The following is an 11,811-nucleotide window of genomic DNA, read 5'->3' on the forward strand; positions in this document are numbered from 1 at the left end:
TTGGCTCCAGGAGGGCTGATGGCTCCCATGGGATCTGCACCCTAATATGGGTGTTGGGCAAGTGGGCAGGAACGCTTGGGCAGGTGGAACAGAGGTGTGGGGGGCTGGCCAGCACCTGCCAGAGCTGTCCCCTCCCTCCTTGCCTTGGCAGCCAAGTCTGTCTTGCGGAAGTTGGAATTTGCCCAGGTCAGGGGCTGGCCCAGCTTTTCCTGACGTGTCAGCACTAAAGGTGTCTGGGAGAGCTGTGAGGCCTCCCAGGCCACCCCAGTGAGCCAGAGAAATCCAAAGCTTGGGCTCATACTGCTGGGATTGCTGGGGTGGGTGAGCCCAGCACTGTGTGAAGCAGGGCTGGACTGGGAGAGCAGGGAGAACCTCATCCTGGATTCCCCACTTCGAGCTCCAGGTACCCTGCACCCAGACCTGGGTGTGATTTAGGGGTGTACCTGCATCCTATCTCTTCTTCATCCCTGAAGAAGTGGGGATTGCATCTTGCTGGCAAGGTAGGGAGATCAAGGCAGGAGACATGACTGTGATCAGATGAGAAGGGAGTGACAGAGCCCTGGGCTGTTATTTCAGCTGCAGGACTCTGATGCTCTGCCCTGCACCTCCTGCAGAGCAGCAGGGTCCTGGAACAGCCTGGGAGGGACACAGTGGTGGGGGAGCCTGCACCCCACCTCCCCACATCCAGTCCCAGCTCAATGCTTAGGGAGGGGCTTTGGGGAGGACTCAGGATGTGGAATGACTCCCAGGCAGCCCTGGATACCAGCACTGTTCCTTGCACCCCAGCTGTGCTGTGGTGGGAGCTCGGGGTGCAGCCTGTGAGATGCTTCTTGTGCTGGGATGGGGGAAACCCAGCTGCCTTGTGGGGCTGGGGGAGGAGGCCAGCTCCCCATGTCAGACTGATCTCTCTGCTTGCAGAGCCGCCACGCCTGGAGGTGGTGTGCAGTGAGGAGAAGCCCTACTCTGTACACCTGCCCTCTATTACCCACAATGGCTTCCTCTACAAGACCCCCTCCATGGTCAAGCCCATCAGTGAGCGGAAGGGCCCAGAAGGTACATTTGTGAGACAGTGAAAAGGGAGCTGGGAGATTGATAGCAATTTCCTCTGCTCTCTCATTCTTTGAAAAGGTGGTGGGGAAGTGCAGCATTACTTGGTAACTTGGTTTGGTGGGTGGTCACATCAGATGGGCGCTGCTGGAGTGCTCAGGCTGGTTTGGAGGGTGCCATGGGGTGGGCCAGAGCTCGGGGAGGCTGCTCAGTGCTCTCCTGTGCTGTACAGAGTTCAGCCGGCGGTGGTGCACCCTGCAGGATGGGGTGCTCAGCTACTATGAGAACGACCGTAACACTGTGCCCAATGGTGAGATCAGGGTGGAGGAAATTGTCTGCCTGGTGAACAACCCACTCCATGCTCATGGGTAAGGCTGCACTCCCCTGAAGCACCCCAACAGCCCCTCCATTTCTGCAGGGCCTGGCACAGCTGCAGTGGCCCCCAGGAGGGGTGGCACGAGGGGACTGTAGTCCCCAACCCCACCAATGGCTCCTGATCCGATGGCTTTGCGACGATTCTGTGTAAATAGAATCTTTCCACTACTTTTGTAACACCTTTGTGACCTCTTTGTAATCCCTCTGGAACTCCAATCCAACTCCTTTGTAACCATTTTGTGGCCCCTGTGCAGTCCCTATGTCTCCTGTTCGAACAGTCTTGCAGCACAGGGATGCTGGAGTGCCTGGGGCCATGGAGGGGGGATCCCACATTAGATCAGCTATTGTCAGAGCCATCAGCAGCCATGCAGCAGGATGCTCCCACCCCTGGAACACCCCTATCACCCACCGAGCTCTATCTCACCCCTGTGGGTACCCAGGCTCCCCTTTTCCTCCCTCCTGAAGGATTGAGAGCACGTTTGAGGTGTACACCGAGGCAGATCGACTCTACCTCTTCGGGCTGGAGAGCCCTGACTCTGCTCGAGAATGGCTCAAGTCTATTGCCAAGGTGGGATGCAGGGCCCTGGGGCGGTCCTGGGTGCTGGTTGCAACTGGATGCAGTGGTGCTGATGGATTCCTCTCCTCCCTGGCTCAGTCCTTTGTCCACCCCTGTGCTGAGGAGCTGCTGGCACTAGACTTTGAGCGGCTTGGCCGACTGCATTACAAAGGGGGTCTCACCCTGGAGCGTGCCCAGGAGGGCTGGTTTGCCCTGGTCGGCTCCACGCTCCATATCTGCTCTGATGGTCGTCAGCAGGAGCCTCTCCAGCTGCGCAAACTGCAGGAGCTCTGTGAGTACCCCTGTGCTGCTGGCAGCACCCCCTGGCTGGGGTGGGAGGATGTGTCCCCCAAATCCTGCTCCAGGGTACACCTAGCTTTTGGTGGGAGTCTGGTAGATATCACTCCTGTGGAGCTCAAGTGTCCCTTGAAAGAGGGAATGCAGCTGCTCTTTTTCCTCTCCATCCTCTTCCCCATCTCTACTTATCTCATTTGGACTGGAGCTGGACCTGTTGGCAGAGCCTCCCACAGCATGTGGGTCTAGGGGAGCTGTGGCACCCTATGTTCCCGTAGGTGATGGGCTCCCTGCCTTCCTTTCCAGCCATCCAGGGGGACCATGAGGTTCTGGTGTTGGTGGAGAGGCGGAGGTAAGAAGGTGGGGGATAATGCCCCTCCCCCTCCCCAGCCAAATACCCCTCCTTGTTCTGGAGTGTCTTTACCCTCCCTGCCATGACTATAGACCCCTAAAATTGAGTTGGGATCACCTGCAGGACCCCAGTGTGTTGCAGACATGCAGTGGGGTCTGGGGGGAACACGAGAACTGAGCCTAGGCATGCTGGCAGGACGCTGTACATCCAAGGGGAGCGGAAGCTGGATTTCCTGGGCTGGGTCCATGCCATCCAGAAGGCTGCGAGCAGCTCGGGAGACACCTTGTCGGAGCAGCAGCTGACGGATTCGGATGTCCCACTGCTGGTGGATCGCTGCATTGACTACATCACTCAGTGTGGTATGGGCCAAGTGCTGGGATGCTGGCAGGGACCAGAGCGTGGCCTTCAGGTCAATCCACTGGTGTGGTGGGGCTGTGGTACATGGTCCCCTCCCTCCCTGAGCATCTGCTCCAGCTCTCTGGGAGGGCTCCATCTCTGGCAGGGCTTTGTTTCCAGTCACAGGAACACCTGTGGGATGGGATACCCTGTGACCTGGCAGTGTTTGATGGGGAGCTGGTGGGCCGGGTCTGTCTCCTGCAGGGGGGCTCTCATTCCCACTGGCTCCATCACAGGGCTGACATCTGAGGGAATCTACCGCAAGAGCGGGCAGAACTCCAAGACCACCAGCCTTCTAGAGGTGCTGCAGCGGGATGCACGCTGTGTCTGCCTGAAAGAGGGCGAGCACCAGGTGGATGATGTTGCCAACACCCTCAAACGCTTCTTCCGTGACCTTGGGGATGGGCTCTTCACTCGGCGGTGGGCCCCAGACTGGCTGTGGGCAACGGGTGAGCCCTGGGGGGTGGCAGGAGGAGGGACATGGCCTACCTGGTTCTGTGCAGCCAATTTGTCCCCTTCATGGGTTGGAGAAACATGTCTGGGCTCAACATGTTCCCCTGTGCTGGGGTCTCAGGTGGTGGGTGGGGAGTGGAGTGTGTTTGTGCTGCCTGCCCCTGTACAAACTCATGCTCTGGCAAGGGTGGGGCTGAGCCAGGGGAGACAGCCAGAACCCCCTTGCACACTGGACACTTGGGATAGATGCCCCCAGTAGAAAGACAGACAAAAGCTGTGGCCCCATGGGGCTGGGATGCTCTGGCTACAGAGAGCTGAGATGCTCCACCTTTGTTATGCTCCAGCTCTGTGGAGCTGGGATGCTCTGGCCCCATGATGCTGGGATGCTCCACCTTTGTTATGCTCCAGCTCTATGGAGCTGGGATGCTCTGGCCCCATGATGCTGGGATGCTCCACCTTTGTTATGCTCCAGCTCTGTGGAGCTGGGATGCTCTGGCCCCATGATGCTGGGATGCTCCAGTCCCATTGTGCTGAGATACTCTGTTCCCATGAATCTGGGGTGATTTAGCCCTGCAGAGCTGGGATGCTGTGGCTCCATGCAGCTGGGGTGCCCTGGCCTCTCAGGTCTGGGATGATTCAGCCCCATAAAGCAGGTGTGCTATCACCCCATGGACCTGGGATTTTCCAAGCTTGGGATGCTCTGGCACCTTGGAACTGGCAGGTTCCAGCCCCATGGAGCCAAAATGCTCCTTCCTCATTCAGCTAGGGTGCTCCACCCCCATGGAACTGGGACAGTCTGGCCACATGGAACTGGAGTGCTCCAGCCCCACGATACTGGGTTACTCTGGTCCCCTGATTCTGGGATGCTTCAGCTTTGGCATGCTCTGCCTCTGCAGACCTGGAATGCTCTCTGGCCTCATGGATTTGGGATGCACCATCTCCACGTTGGAACAGGAGAGGGGAAGTGGAGTGTGTAGAGGGGATGGTGTGGCCCTGAATCTTGATGTGCTCCTCCATGTTCATTCTCTCCTTCTGGCAGCGCTGGAGGACGAGGAGGCGAAGGTTGGCGAGTACCGGCAGCTCTTGGCCGCCCTCCCTCCAGTGAACCGGGCCACACTGAAGGCGCTCATCAATCACCTCTTCCGGTATGGCATCGATCCCTTGGGCATGAACCTGTCCACTGTGGGGTCCTTGTTGGCTCTGGGGTGTGGGAGAGCCCTTTTCCTTTTGCTCATGTCCCCAGCAAGGAAAGGAGAGGAGTTTGGGGTCAAGCTGTGCCTGATGCCAAGCATCGTGTCCTGCATGGGGGTTGAAGGGAGGGGTCTGGGAAGGGCTCTGGGGCAGGAATCTTGACAGAGTTTCCCACAGGGCCCAGTGCTTCTCTGAGGGGTCTGGGAAGGGCTCTGGGGCAGGAATCTTGACAGAGTTTCCCACAGGGTCCAGTGCTTCTCTGAGGGGTCTGGGAAGGGCTCTGGGGCAGGAATCTTGACAGAGTTTCCCACAGGGTCCAGTGCTTCTCTGAGGGGTCTGGGAAGGGCTTTGGGGCAGGAATCTTGACAGAGTTTCCCACAGGGTCCAGTGCTTCTCTGAGGGGTCTGGGAAGAGCTCTGGGGCAGGAATCTTGACAGAGTTTCCCACAGGGTCCAGTGCTTCTCTGAGAGGTCTGGGAAGAGCTCTGGGGCAGGAATCTTGACAGAGTTTCCCACAGGGTCCAGTGCTTCTCTGCGGAGAATCAGATGAACACGCACAACCTGGCCATTGTCTTCGGGCCCACACTCTTCCAGACGGATGGGAAGGACTACAAGGCAGGACGTGTGGTGGAGGACCTCATCAGTCACTATGTGGAGATCTTCAACGTAGGTTCACCCCTGGGTCCCAGTGAACGGACATTCATAGGGAATGGAGAGGTGGAAGGAAGAGCAAGTCAGGTCTGCTCTGTCTTAGATGTCTGTAGACATCTTGCTTTGGAGAGAAGTGGGGAGAGGACTATGTGTTTTCAAACCTTGGAAACCAGAAGCCTGGAGCCAGAATGGTCTGGTCAGCCCTGATGGCTTCTCTTGTCTGGTAGGTCAATGACCAAGAGATGAAGAAGCAGCAGGATGAAATCACAGCCATCATGAAGATGCGGGAGGCGTCATCCAGCGGAACACAGGTGGGTCCTGGACATGGGGACATTTTCTCCTGGGGCCCTCAGTGTCTACTGTAGCATCTCTTGGACATGCCGTGGGCAAGGGATGTCCACACTGATGGTGGGGATTTCACCCACACTTGGGAAGCTGCAGATTGAAGCACTTTACTGTTGCCCTCCAGCAAGCTGGGGACTTCATCTGTACTGTCTACCTGGAGGAGAAGAAGACAGAGACAGAGCAGCATGTCAAGGTGAGTGGTTGGGCAGAGGGTGCAGAGGGTGAAGAGTGGCCAGGGGTCCCCTTGTTGTATGCCCAAACCTCTGTGGTGGCATGGGGACTCAAGCTGGGCTGTACATCTATGGAGTGAGGATGGAAGGGGCCTGGACACTGACTGATGGACACTTGTCCCCTCCCTGTCAGATCCCAGCCACGATGACAGCTGAGGAGCTCACCTTTGAGATCCTGGACCGGCGGAAAATTGTCATGAAGGAGAAGGACTACTGGAGCTGCTTCGAAGTGAATGAGAAGGAAGAGGCAGGTTGGTGCAGGAGCATGAGGGTGGTGATGAGGAGTAGAGATGGAGATGGAGGTGGGGATGATGTTAGAGATGGAAATGAAATGGGGATGAGGATAGAAAAGATGATGGACATGGTGATGCAGATGGAGTAAGGATTGTTATGGGGATAGAGATGCAGATGGAGATGGGAATGGATGTAGGGATGGGTATGAAAAATCTCCCCTTGTGATTGCACCATGGAGCAATCTGGAATGGGCTCCAGGTGCTCAGAGGAGGGCAGTTGCTTACTTATCCAGCTTACACATGGCCAGGTACTGCAGATGAGCTGAAGTTTGGGCCAGGGCATCTCTCTGTATCCTTAGGAGTTCAAGTGTCTTTGAAGCTTTGATGGGGAGAGGTGTCCAGGTTCTCTGGCCACCAAAATGAGCAGCCATATGTTGGCCATAGGCAGCAGCAAGGGAGAGATCAACAGAAACAGGATGAGAGCCTGTTCCTACCTTCTGGTGCCTTAAGCTCCTGCTGCCAGTGGGTAGAGGTCAGTCTTTTCTAGGCAGCAAATGACAAGACAAGAGGAAATGGCCTCAACTTATGTCAGGGGAGGTTTAGGCTGGATGTGTAAGAAAATGCCTTCAACTAAAGAGCTGTCAGCCAGCTGCCCTGGGCAATGGTGGAATGTCCATGGAGAAATTGATAAGACCTGTAGCAGTGGCACCTGGGGACATAGTTTAGTGACATGACCATGTCAGACCCTCAGGACACAAGTGTGACACTCTCCGGATGGGAGCTGGCCCTGGGTGCACTTTCTGAGACCCGCCTGTCCCCTGACTTACAGAGCGGCCCTTGCATTACTCGGAGAAAGTTCTGCCCATCCTGCACTGCCTGGGGACAGAGAGTTACCTGGTGGTGAAGAAACAGATGTCCATGGAGAACATGCTCATCTACCTTGGTGAGAGGCAGGGGCCATAGTCTGGGCAGGGAGAGAAGGAAGGGGATGGGATGGGACGAGCATTGAACACTGATGGGGATGCAGAGTGGAGGGGAGGGGATGGAGAAGGGGTTGGAAATGGGAAAGAGGGTGGTATGGGATCCAGGTAGGCACCAGCTCAGTTAGCATGTGACTTGGAGTCCCCTGATACGGTGTTGTGGCCAAATGCTGTGCCCAGAGCAGTAGGGAAGCTGGTCCTGCCTGCCCTGCCTGGCCTGGGAGTTGAGGGGCAATGCCAGGACTCTGCAGCAGCTGGAGGGCTGCTGTTACAGGGGGTGAGGGTCTGGCTGTGCCCTTCTTGGGGGGCCTGACGACCCTGGGGGGCCAGAGCCACTCAGGCATGTGCCTCCAGCGAGCAGAGTGGGTGACTGCAAGCATGGCATGATGAAATTCCGGGAGGAGAGGAACCTACTGGGGCTTGGGCTGAGCACTGGCTTCCATGATCGCTACTTTATCCTCAACCAATCCTGGCTGCGCCTCTACAAAGAAGTGCGGGTGAGTCCTTCCTTCTTCTCCTTCTTCTCCTTCTTCTCCTTCTTCTCCTTCTTCTCCTTCTTCTCCTTCTTCTCCTTCTTCTCCTTCTTCTCCTTCTTCTCCTTCTCCTTCTTCTCCTTCTTCTCCTTCTTCTCCTTCTCCTCCTTCTTCTCCTCCTCCTCCTCCTCCTCCTCCTCCTCCTCCTCCTCCTCCTTCTCCTTCTCCTTCTCCTTCTCCTTCTCCTTCTCCTTCTCCTTCTCCTTCTCCTTCTCCTTCTCCTTCTCCTTCTCCTTCTCCTTCTCCTTCTCCTTCTCCTTCTCCTTCTCCTTCTCCTTCCCCAGCCCTTACAGGTGTGCCCAGGGTTGACCTCAGATCCAATCCAGGGTCAGTCTCAAATCCAATCCTGCAGCACACAACTGTCCCTGGTGCTACCAGCTCTCCCCATTTGGTCCCTCTGGCCTGTGGGTCCTGCTCTCCTTCAGGCAGCCAGAGCTGGATCTGGGGAAGGGACCAGAGAGGATAGGGATGGGCTGAGCTGCTTCCCCATCCCGCAGGCTTGGATGGGGCTCTTGTAAGTCAACACTGCTTGCATGTGAACATGGATGGAGGGTCCCCAGTGTGGACCTTCACCCTCCTCTCTGTCACCACATCACTACAGCCTTTCCTCCCTCCTGGGGGGCAGACCCCATCCCAGCAACGGTGGGGACAGTGGTGAGTGGGGATAGGTCTGGCAGCCACCAACCCAGTGTCGGTTCCCTGTTCCCCCAGAGCCACAAGCCAGAGAAGGAGTGGCCTGTCCGAAACCTGAAGGTCTATCTGGGTGTTAAAAAGAAGCTTCGACCCCCGACGTGGTGAGCAGCAAAGGAGTGGCCTGTGGTGCTGAATGATGAGGATTGGAGTGGAGATGGGTTCAGGGAAAAGGACAGGGACAGTTTTGACTGCTAGACCTGTCCCCTGCTGGCCAGGCCTCCTGCCACCAGGTGTCAGAGCAGCCCTGTAGCACGCTTCTGCAGCCCGAGCGAGCCACAGGCATTGGGCTGTCCCCAGCCCTGTCCCCAGCCCTGTCCCCAGCCCTGTCCCCAGCCCTGTCCCCAGCCCTGTATTCGGTGCTGTCCCTGCCCTGTCTGTCTCCTGAGCCCTGTTCCTGTCACTGTCCCCGGGGGTGTTTGTGGGGCTGAGGGGATTTGCAGAACTGGGGGAGGGTTGGTGGGGCAGTTGCAGGGACAGTGAGGGGTTTGCAGGGATGGGTGGTGGCAGGGATGAGAGGGGGTTTGCTGAGGTACTTGGCCAGCAGAGGACAGCTTCGTGGGCTGTTGGGATTCATGCTTTCTCCTCTCTTCCAGCTGGGGTTTTACAGTATTCTACGAAAACGAGAAGCACGAGAAGCAGCAATGGTGAGGGAAGGTGACACGGGATACTAAACTTCTCCCTGGGACAGACAGACACATGGCAGCTCTCTGGAGCCTTTGCCATGGCAGGGGGAGATGGGGAATCCTAGACATCATTAAACTATTTGGATGGGAAATGACCTTGAAAATCATCCAGTTGCACCCTCCTGACATTGGCAGGGGCATTATATGTGTGGAGACAGCCTGGCTGAGCACTCACAGCCCCATGCAGGTTCCCCCTGAGGCCTGCGACTGTCCCCTTCAGTCCCCTGGGGTCTCATGCAGAGCAGCAGCTGAGGTTTCTGGAGCAGGCAGGTGTCCCTGGAGTGGGCAGAGGGGACACCCCACTTGCCTCCACCCCCTCCTCTGGCTGCTGACACTGTTCCCACAGGTACCTGTGCTGTGACACCCAGGCCGATCTGCGGGAGTGGTTTGCCACCTTCCTTCAGGTGCAGGTAGGGCGTGGGCTGGATGAGTGGGGTAAAAGTGGGGGATGCTTGGCCAGCAGAAACCCCTTTGGGGTATCCAGGCATCCCTAAAAACCAGCACCAGGGCAAAAGAGAGGTGCTGGGGTGGCTGAGTCTCCGGTCTCCATCACCATCCCCTCTGTCTGCAGAACGGGGGTGCCCTGTGGCCCTCGGAGCGTCCCAAGGTGCGGGTGGCACGGCCGCAGCAGGATGCCAGGTTGGGTAACATCTCCCTCATCCCGCTGCGGGGCAATGAGAGCGAGATGCGGAACAGTGTGGCTGCTTTTGCTACTGACCCCCTAACTGTGAGTGATCTGGGGGCACTGGATGGCAGGGCTGCATCCCCCCTGCATCACATGATGGGCGGGTCCTGGGCTCCAAAGCCGGGTGGGAGATATCTCCAGTGATGGGTCTGAGGGAGCTAGCTGATCCTCTGGGGGCTGGTGGAGTCTTCTGTGTCCAGGGGGTCCCAAATCATGTGATGCAAAAAGAGGGGATGCTGCCACGCTCCTGATTTTTCCTCTAACAGGGTTGGGGTTTTCTGTCCTGGTCACAGATCACCTCCCCATCCTGCTGTCTTGTCTGTCTGCAACAGCTGTCCTGTCTGGGGGCTGTCACCCATCAAGTGTCCCTCAGCCATGCGGGTGCTGGACTCTTGTCCAAGAGATGATCCCACCGCCTCCCACCGCCAATCACTTGTCCCTCGTTGCTGTTATAAACCAGGGGACAGGGCTGTGCCAGGGGAATCCCCTCCAGCATCAGTTGGGCATCACCCAGTGAGTGCTCAGGGATGCCCCAAGTGCAGAGAGCGGCATCTCTGCTGCCCTGGAATGCCTGCACAGGCTCAGGTTTATGACACAGGGCAGTGGGGAAGCCTCCAGGGGCTCTGCTGTGGGCTGTGCTTCACAGTGTGCTTGTGGTGGTGTGGTCTGGTACAGGGGACCAGCACACCAGGGGTGCCAGGGGACAGTGGGTGAGTGTCCCCTGCCACGGGGCCAGCATGGGAAGAGGTTCTGGGACTGCAGTGACCCTGGGGCGACCATGGTTTCTCTTGCTGGGCATTTTCCCTGTCCCCCCCTGGGTGCCATGCTGCCAGTGATGCACAGACACGGAGGAGGAGGAGGCTGAGGATGAAAGGTGATCTGTCTGCCCTTTGTCCCCAGCTTCTGCGGAACGTCTGAGCTGGAAAACTGACATGCCAGTGAGTTTCCCCCTTGCCTGCACACCCTATCCTGATCTGATGACAGTGGGAGCCAATGGCTCTGTCTGTCCTATTGCCATCCTGGCTTGAGGTGAAAAGGGGTTGGAAGTGCCTGCTCTGTCCCCTTCGCTGACACTTTGCTCTCCACTTGTGCCACAGGTTCATCTCCAAGTGGGGCAGCCCTCGGGGTCTTGTGCCAGCCCCGCACTCCGGCACCTGCCAGGGTCCTGTTGCCTCCAGAGCCTCCACTGGGCCCTCTCACCTTCCGCTGTGGGGACCACAGGCAGCCAGGAGGGGAGATGGCAGCGAGGCCACCTCCCCACCCCTGCAGAGCTGGGCTTGGGAGCCACTGCCAGACAGCCCACGGGGTGTCAGCCCCCGACTCTGTGCCCCAGCTGCCTTTGGCCACCGCTTCTTTTCCCAGCTCCTGGAGGAGAAGCAGAGCCTAGCTGGGAGCTGCAGTTGAGGGCATTTACATTTCCTCTTCCACCCCCTATTTTTTAAGTCTTTCTCCTCTAAAATGATAAGGCAGGTGGGAGCTGCCCTTCCTGTGGGATGCCACACTAGCCCTTCTCATGGGATGCAGGCACTGCCATCACCATACTCCCATCACTCCTGGGGGAGGGTCCCCTCTATGCTGGGTAGGACAAGATGACAAGAGCCTCAGTATTCACCCAGCACTGGGTAGGGGGTGCCCCTGGTCTCTGTCCTCCATCCATCAGGGTGGAGATGGCAGGAGCAGCCTCTGTGTCCCACTGCCGCCTCTTGACGACATTAAAGGTCTTAAGAAACGAAGTGGGAGTGTTCAGGTCTCTGCCAGCCACAAAGGGCTGGGGACACCAAGAGCTGACAACGTGGAAGTGCAGAGGGATGGTCCTGGATGCACCTTCTGGGTGGTTGCCAGAGAATGGGTGCCATGGAGAAGGCAGTGAGCTGCCCTTTTGGGGACAGCAGTGGCACCCCAGTCCAACAATCCTCTGCTGTGATTGCTGAGCCAGTGCCAGAGCTGGTGTCTGTGCTGGACAGCCACTGTAGATCACCAGGAGTGGGTGGGAGCTACCAAGAATCGTGTGCAGGTGTGCTTCAGGGCCTTGGCCCTTGCAGTGTGAGGCACAATGGGCATTTCAAAGCCAGAGGTTGGGAGCTGTCTCTTTGGATCATGGCAGCCACAGGAACT

General features: G+C 57.6%; 1 protein-coding gene across 12 annotated transcripts in view; it reads left to right on the forward strand.

Annotated features, from left to right (window-relative positions):
• Positions 1-11,429, forward strand: part of ARAP1 (ArfGAP with RhoGAP domain, ankyrin repeat and PH domain 1) — a 30,459-nt gene extending 19,030 nt beyond the window's left edge. For 3 of the 12 annotated variants that reach the window (XM_072919879.1, XM_072919830.1, XM_072920262.1), the window contains 20 exons: positions 919-1,053; positions 1,280-1,415; positions 1,888-1,990; positions 2,078-2,270; positions 2,579-2,624; positions 2,820-2,983; positions 3,257-3,469; positions 4,513-4,618; positions 5,182-5,329; positions 5,542-5,625; positions 5,784-5,852; positions 6,023-6,140; positions 6,952-7,065; positions 7,457-7,599; positions 8,347-8,429; positions 8,922-8,972; positions 9,358-9,421; positions 9,583-9,738; positions 10,597-10,634; positions 10,794-11,429. In XM_072919879.1, coding sequence (XP_072775980.1) covers positions 919-1,053; positions 1,280-1,415; positions 1,888-1,990; positions 2,078-2,270; positions 2,579-2,624; positions 2,820-2,983; positions 3,257-3,469; positions 4,513-4,618; positions 5,182-5,329; positions 5,542-5,625; positions 5,784-5,852; positions 6,023-6,140; positions 6,952-7,065; positions 7,457-7,599; positions 8,347-8,429; positions 8,922-8,972; positions 9,358-9,421; positions 9,583-9,738; positions 10,597-10,614 — 2,144 coding nt within the window. In that variant the 3' untranslated portion in view covers positions 10,615-10,634; positions 10,794-11,429. Of the gene's footprint in view, positions 1-918; positions 1,054-1,279; positions 1,416-1,887; positions 1,991-2,077; positions 2,271-2,578; positions 2,625-2,819; positions 2,984-3,256; positions 3,470-4,512; positions 4,619-5,181; positions 5,330-5,541; positions 5,626-5,783; positions 5,853-6,022; positions 6,141-6,865; positions 7,066-7,432; positions 7,600-8,346; positions 8,430-8,921; positions 8,973-9,357; positions 9,422-9,582; positions 9,739-10,529; positions 10,635-10,793 lie in introns of those variants that run through there. The other 9 variants (XM_072919698.1, XM_072919675.1, XM_072920077.1 and 6 more) reach the window with 7 other exon arrangements.
• The last annotated feature ends 382 nt before the right edge of the window (positions 11,430-11,811 follow it).

The sequence above is a fragment of the Taeniopygia guttata genome, chromosome 1 (assembly GCF_048771995.1).
Source record: "Taeniopygia guttata chromosome 1, bTaeGut7.mat, whole genome shotgun sequence".
In the NCBI taxonomy this organism is placed as follows: domain Eukaryota; kingdom Metazoa; phylum Chordata; class Aves; order Passeriformes; family Estrildidae; genus Taeniopygia; species Taeniopygia guttata.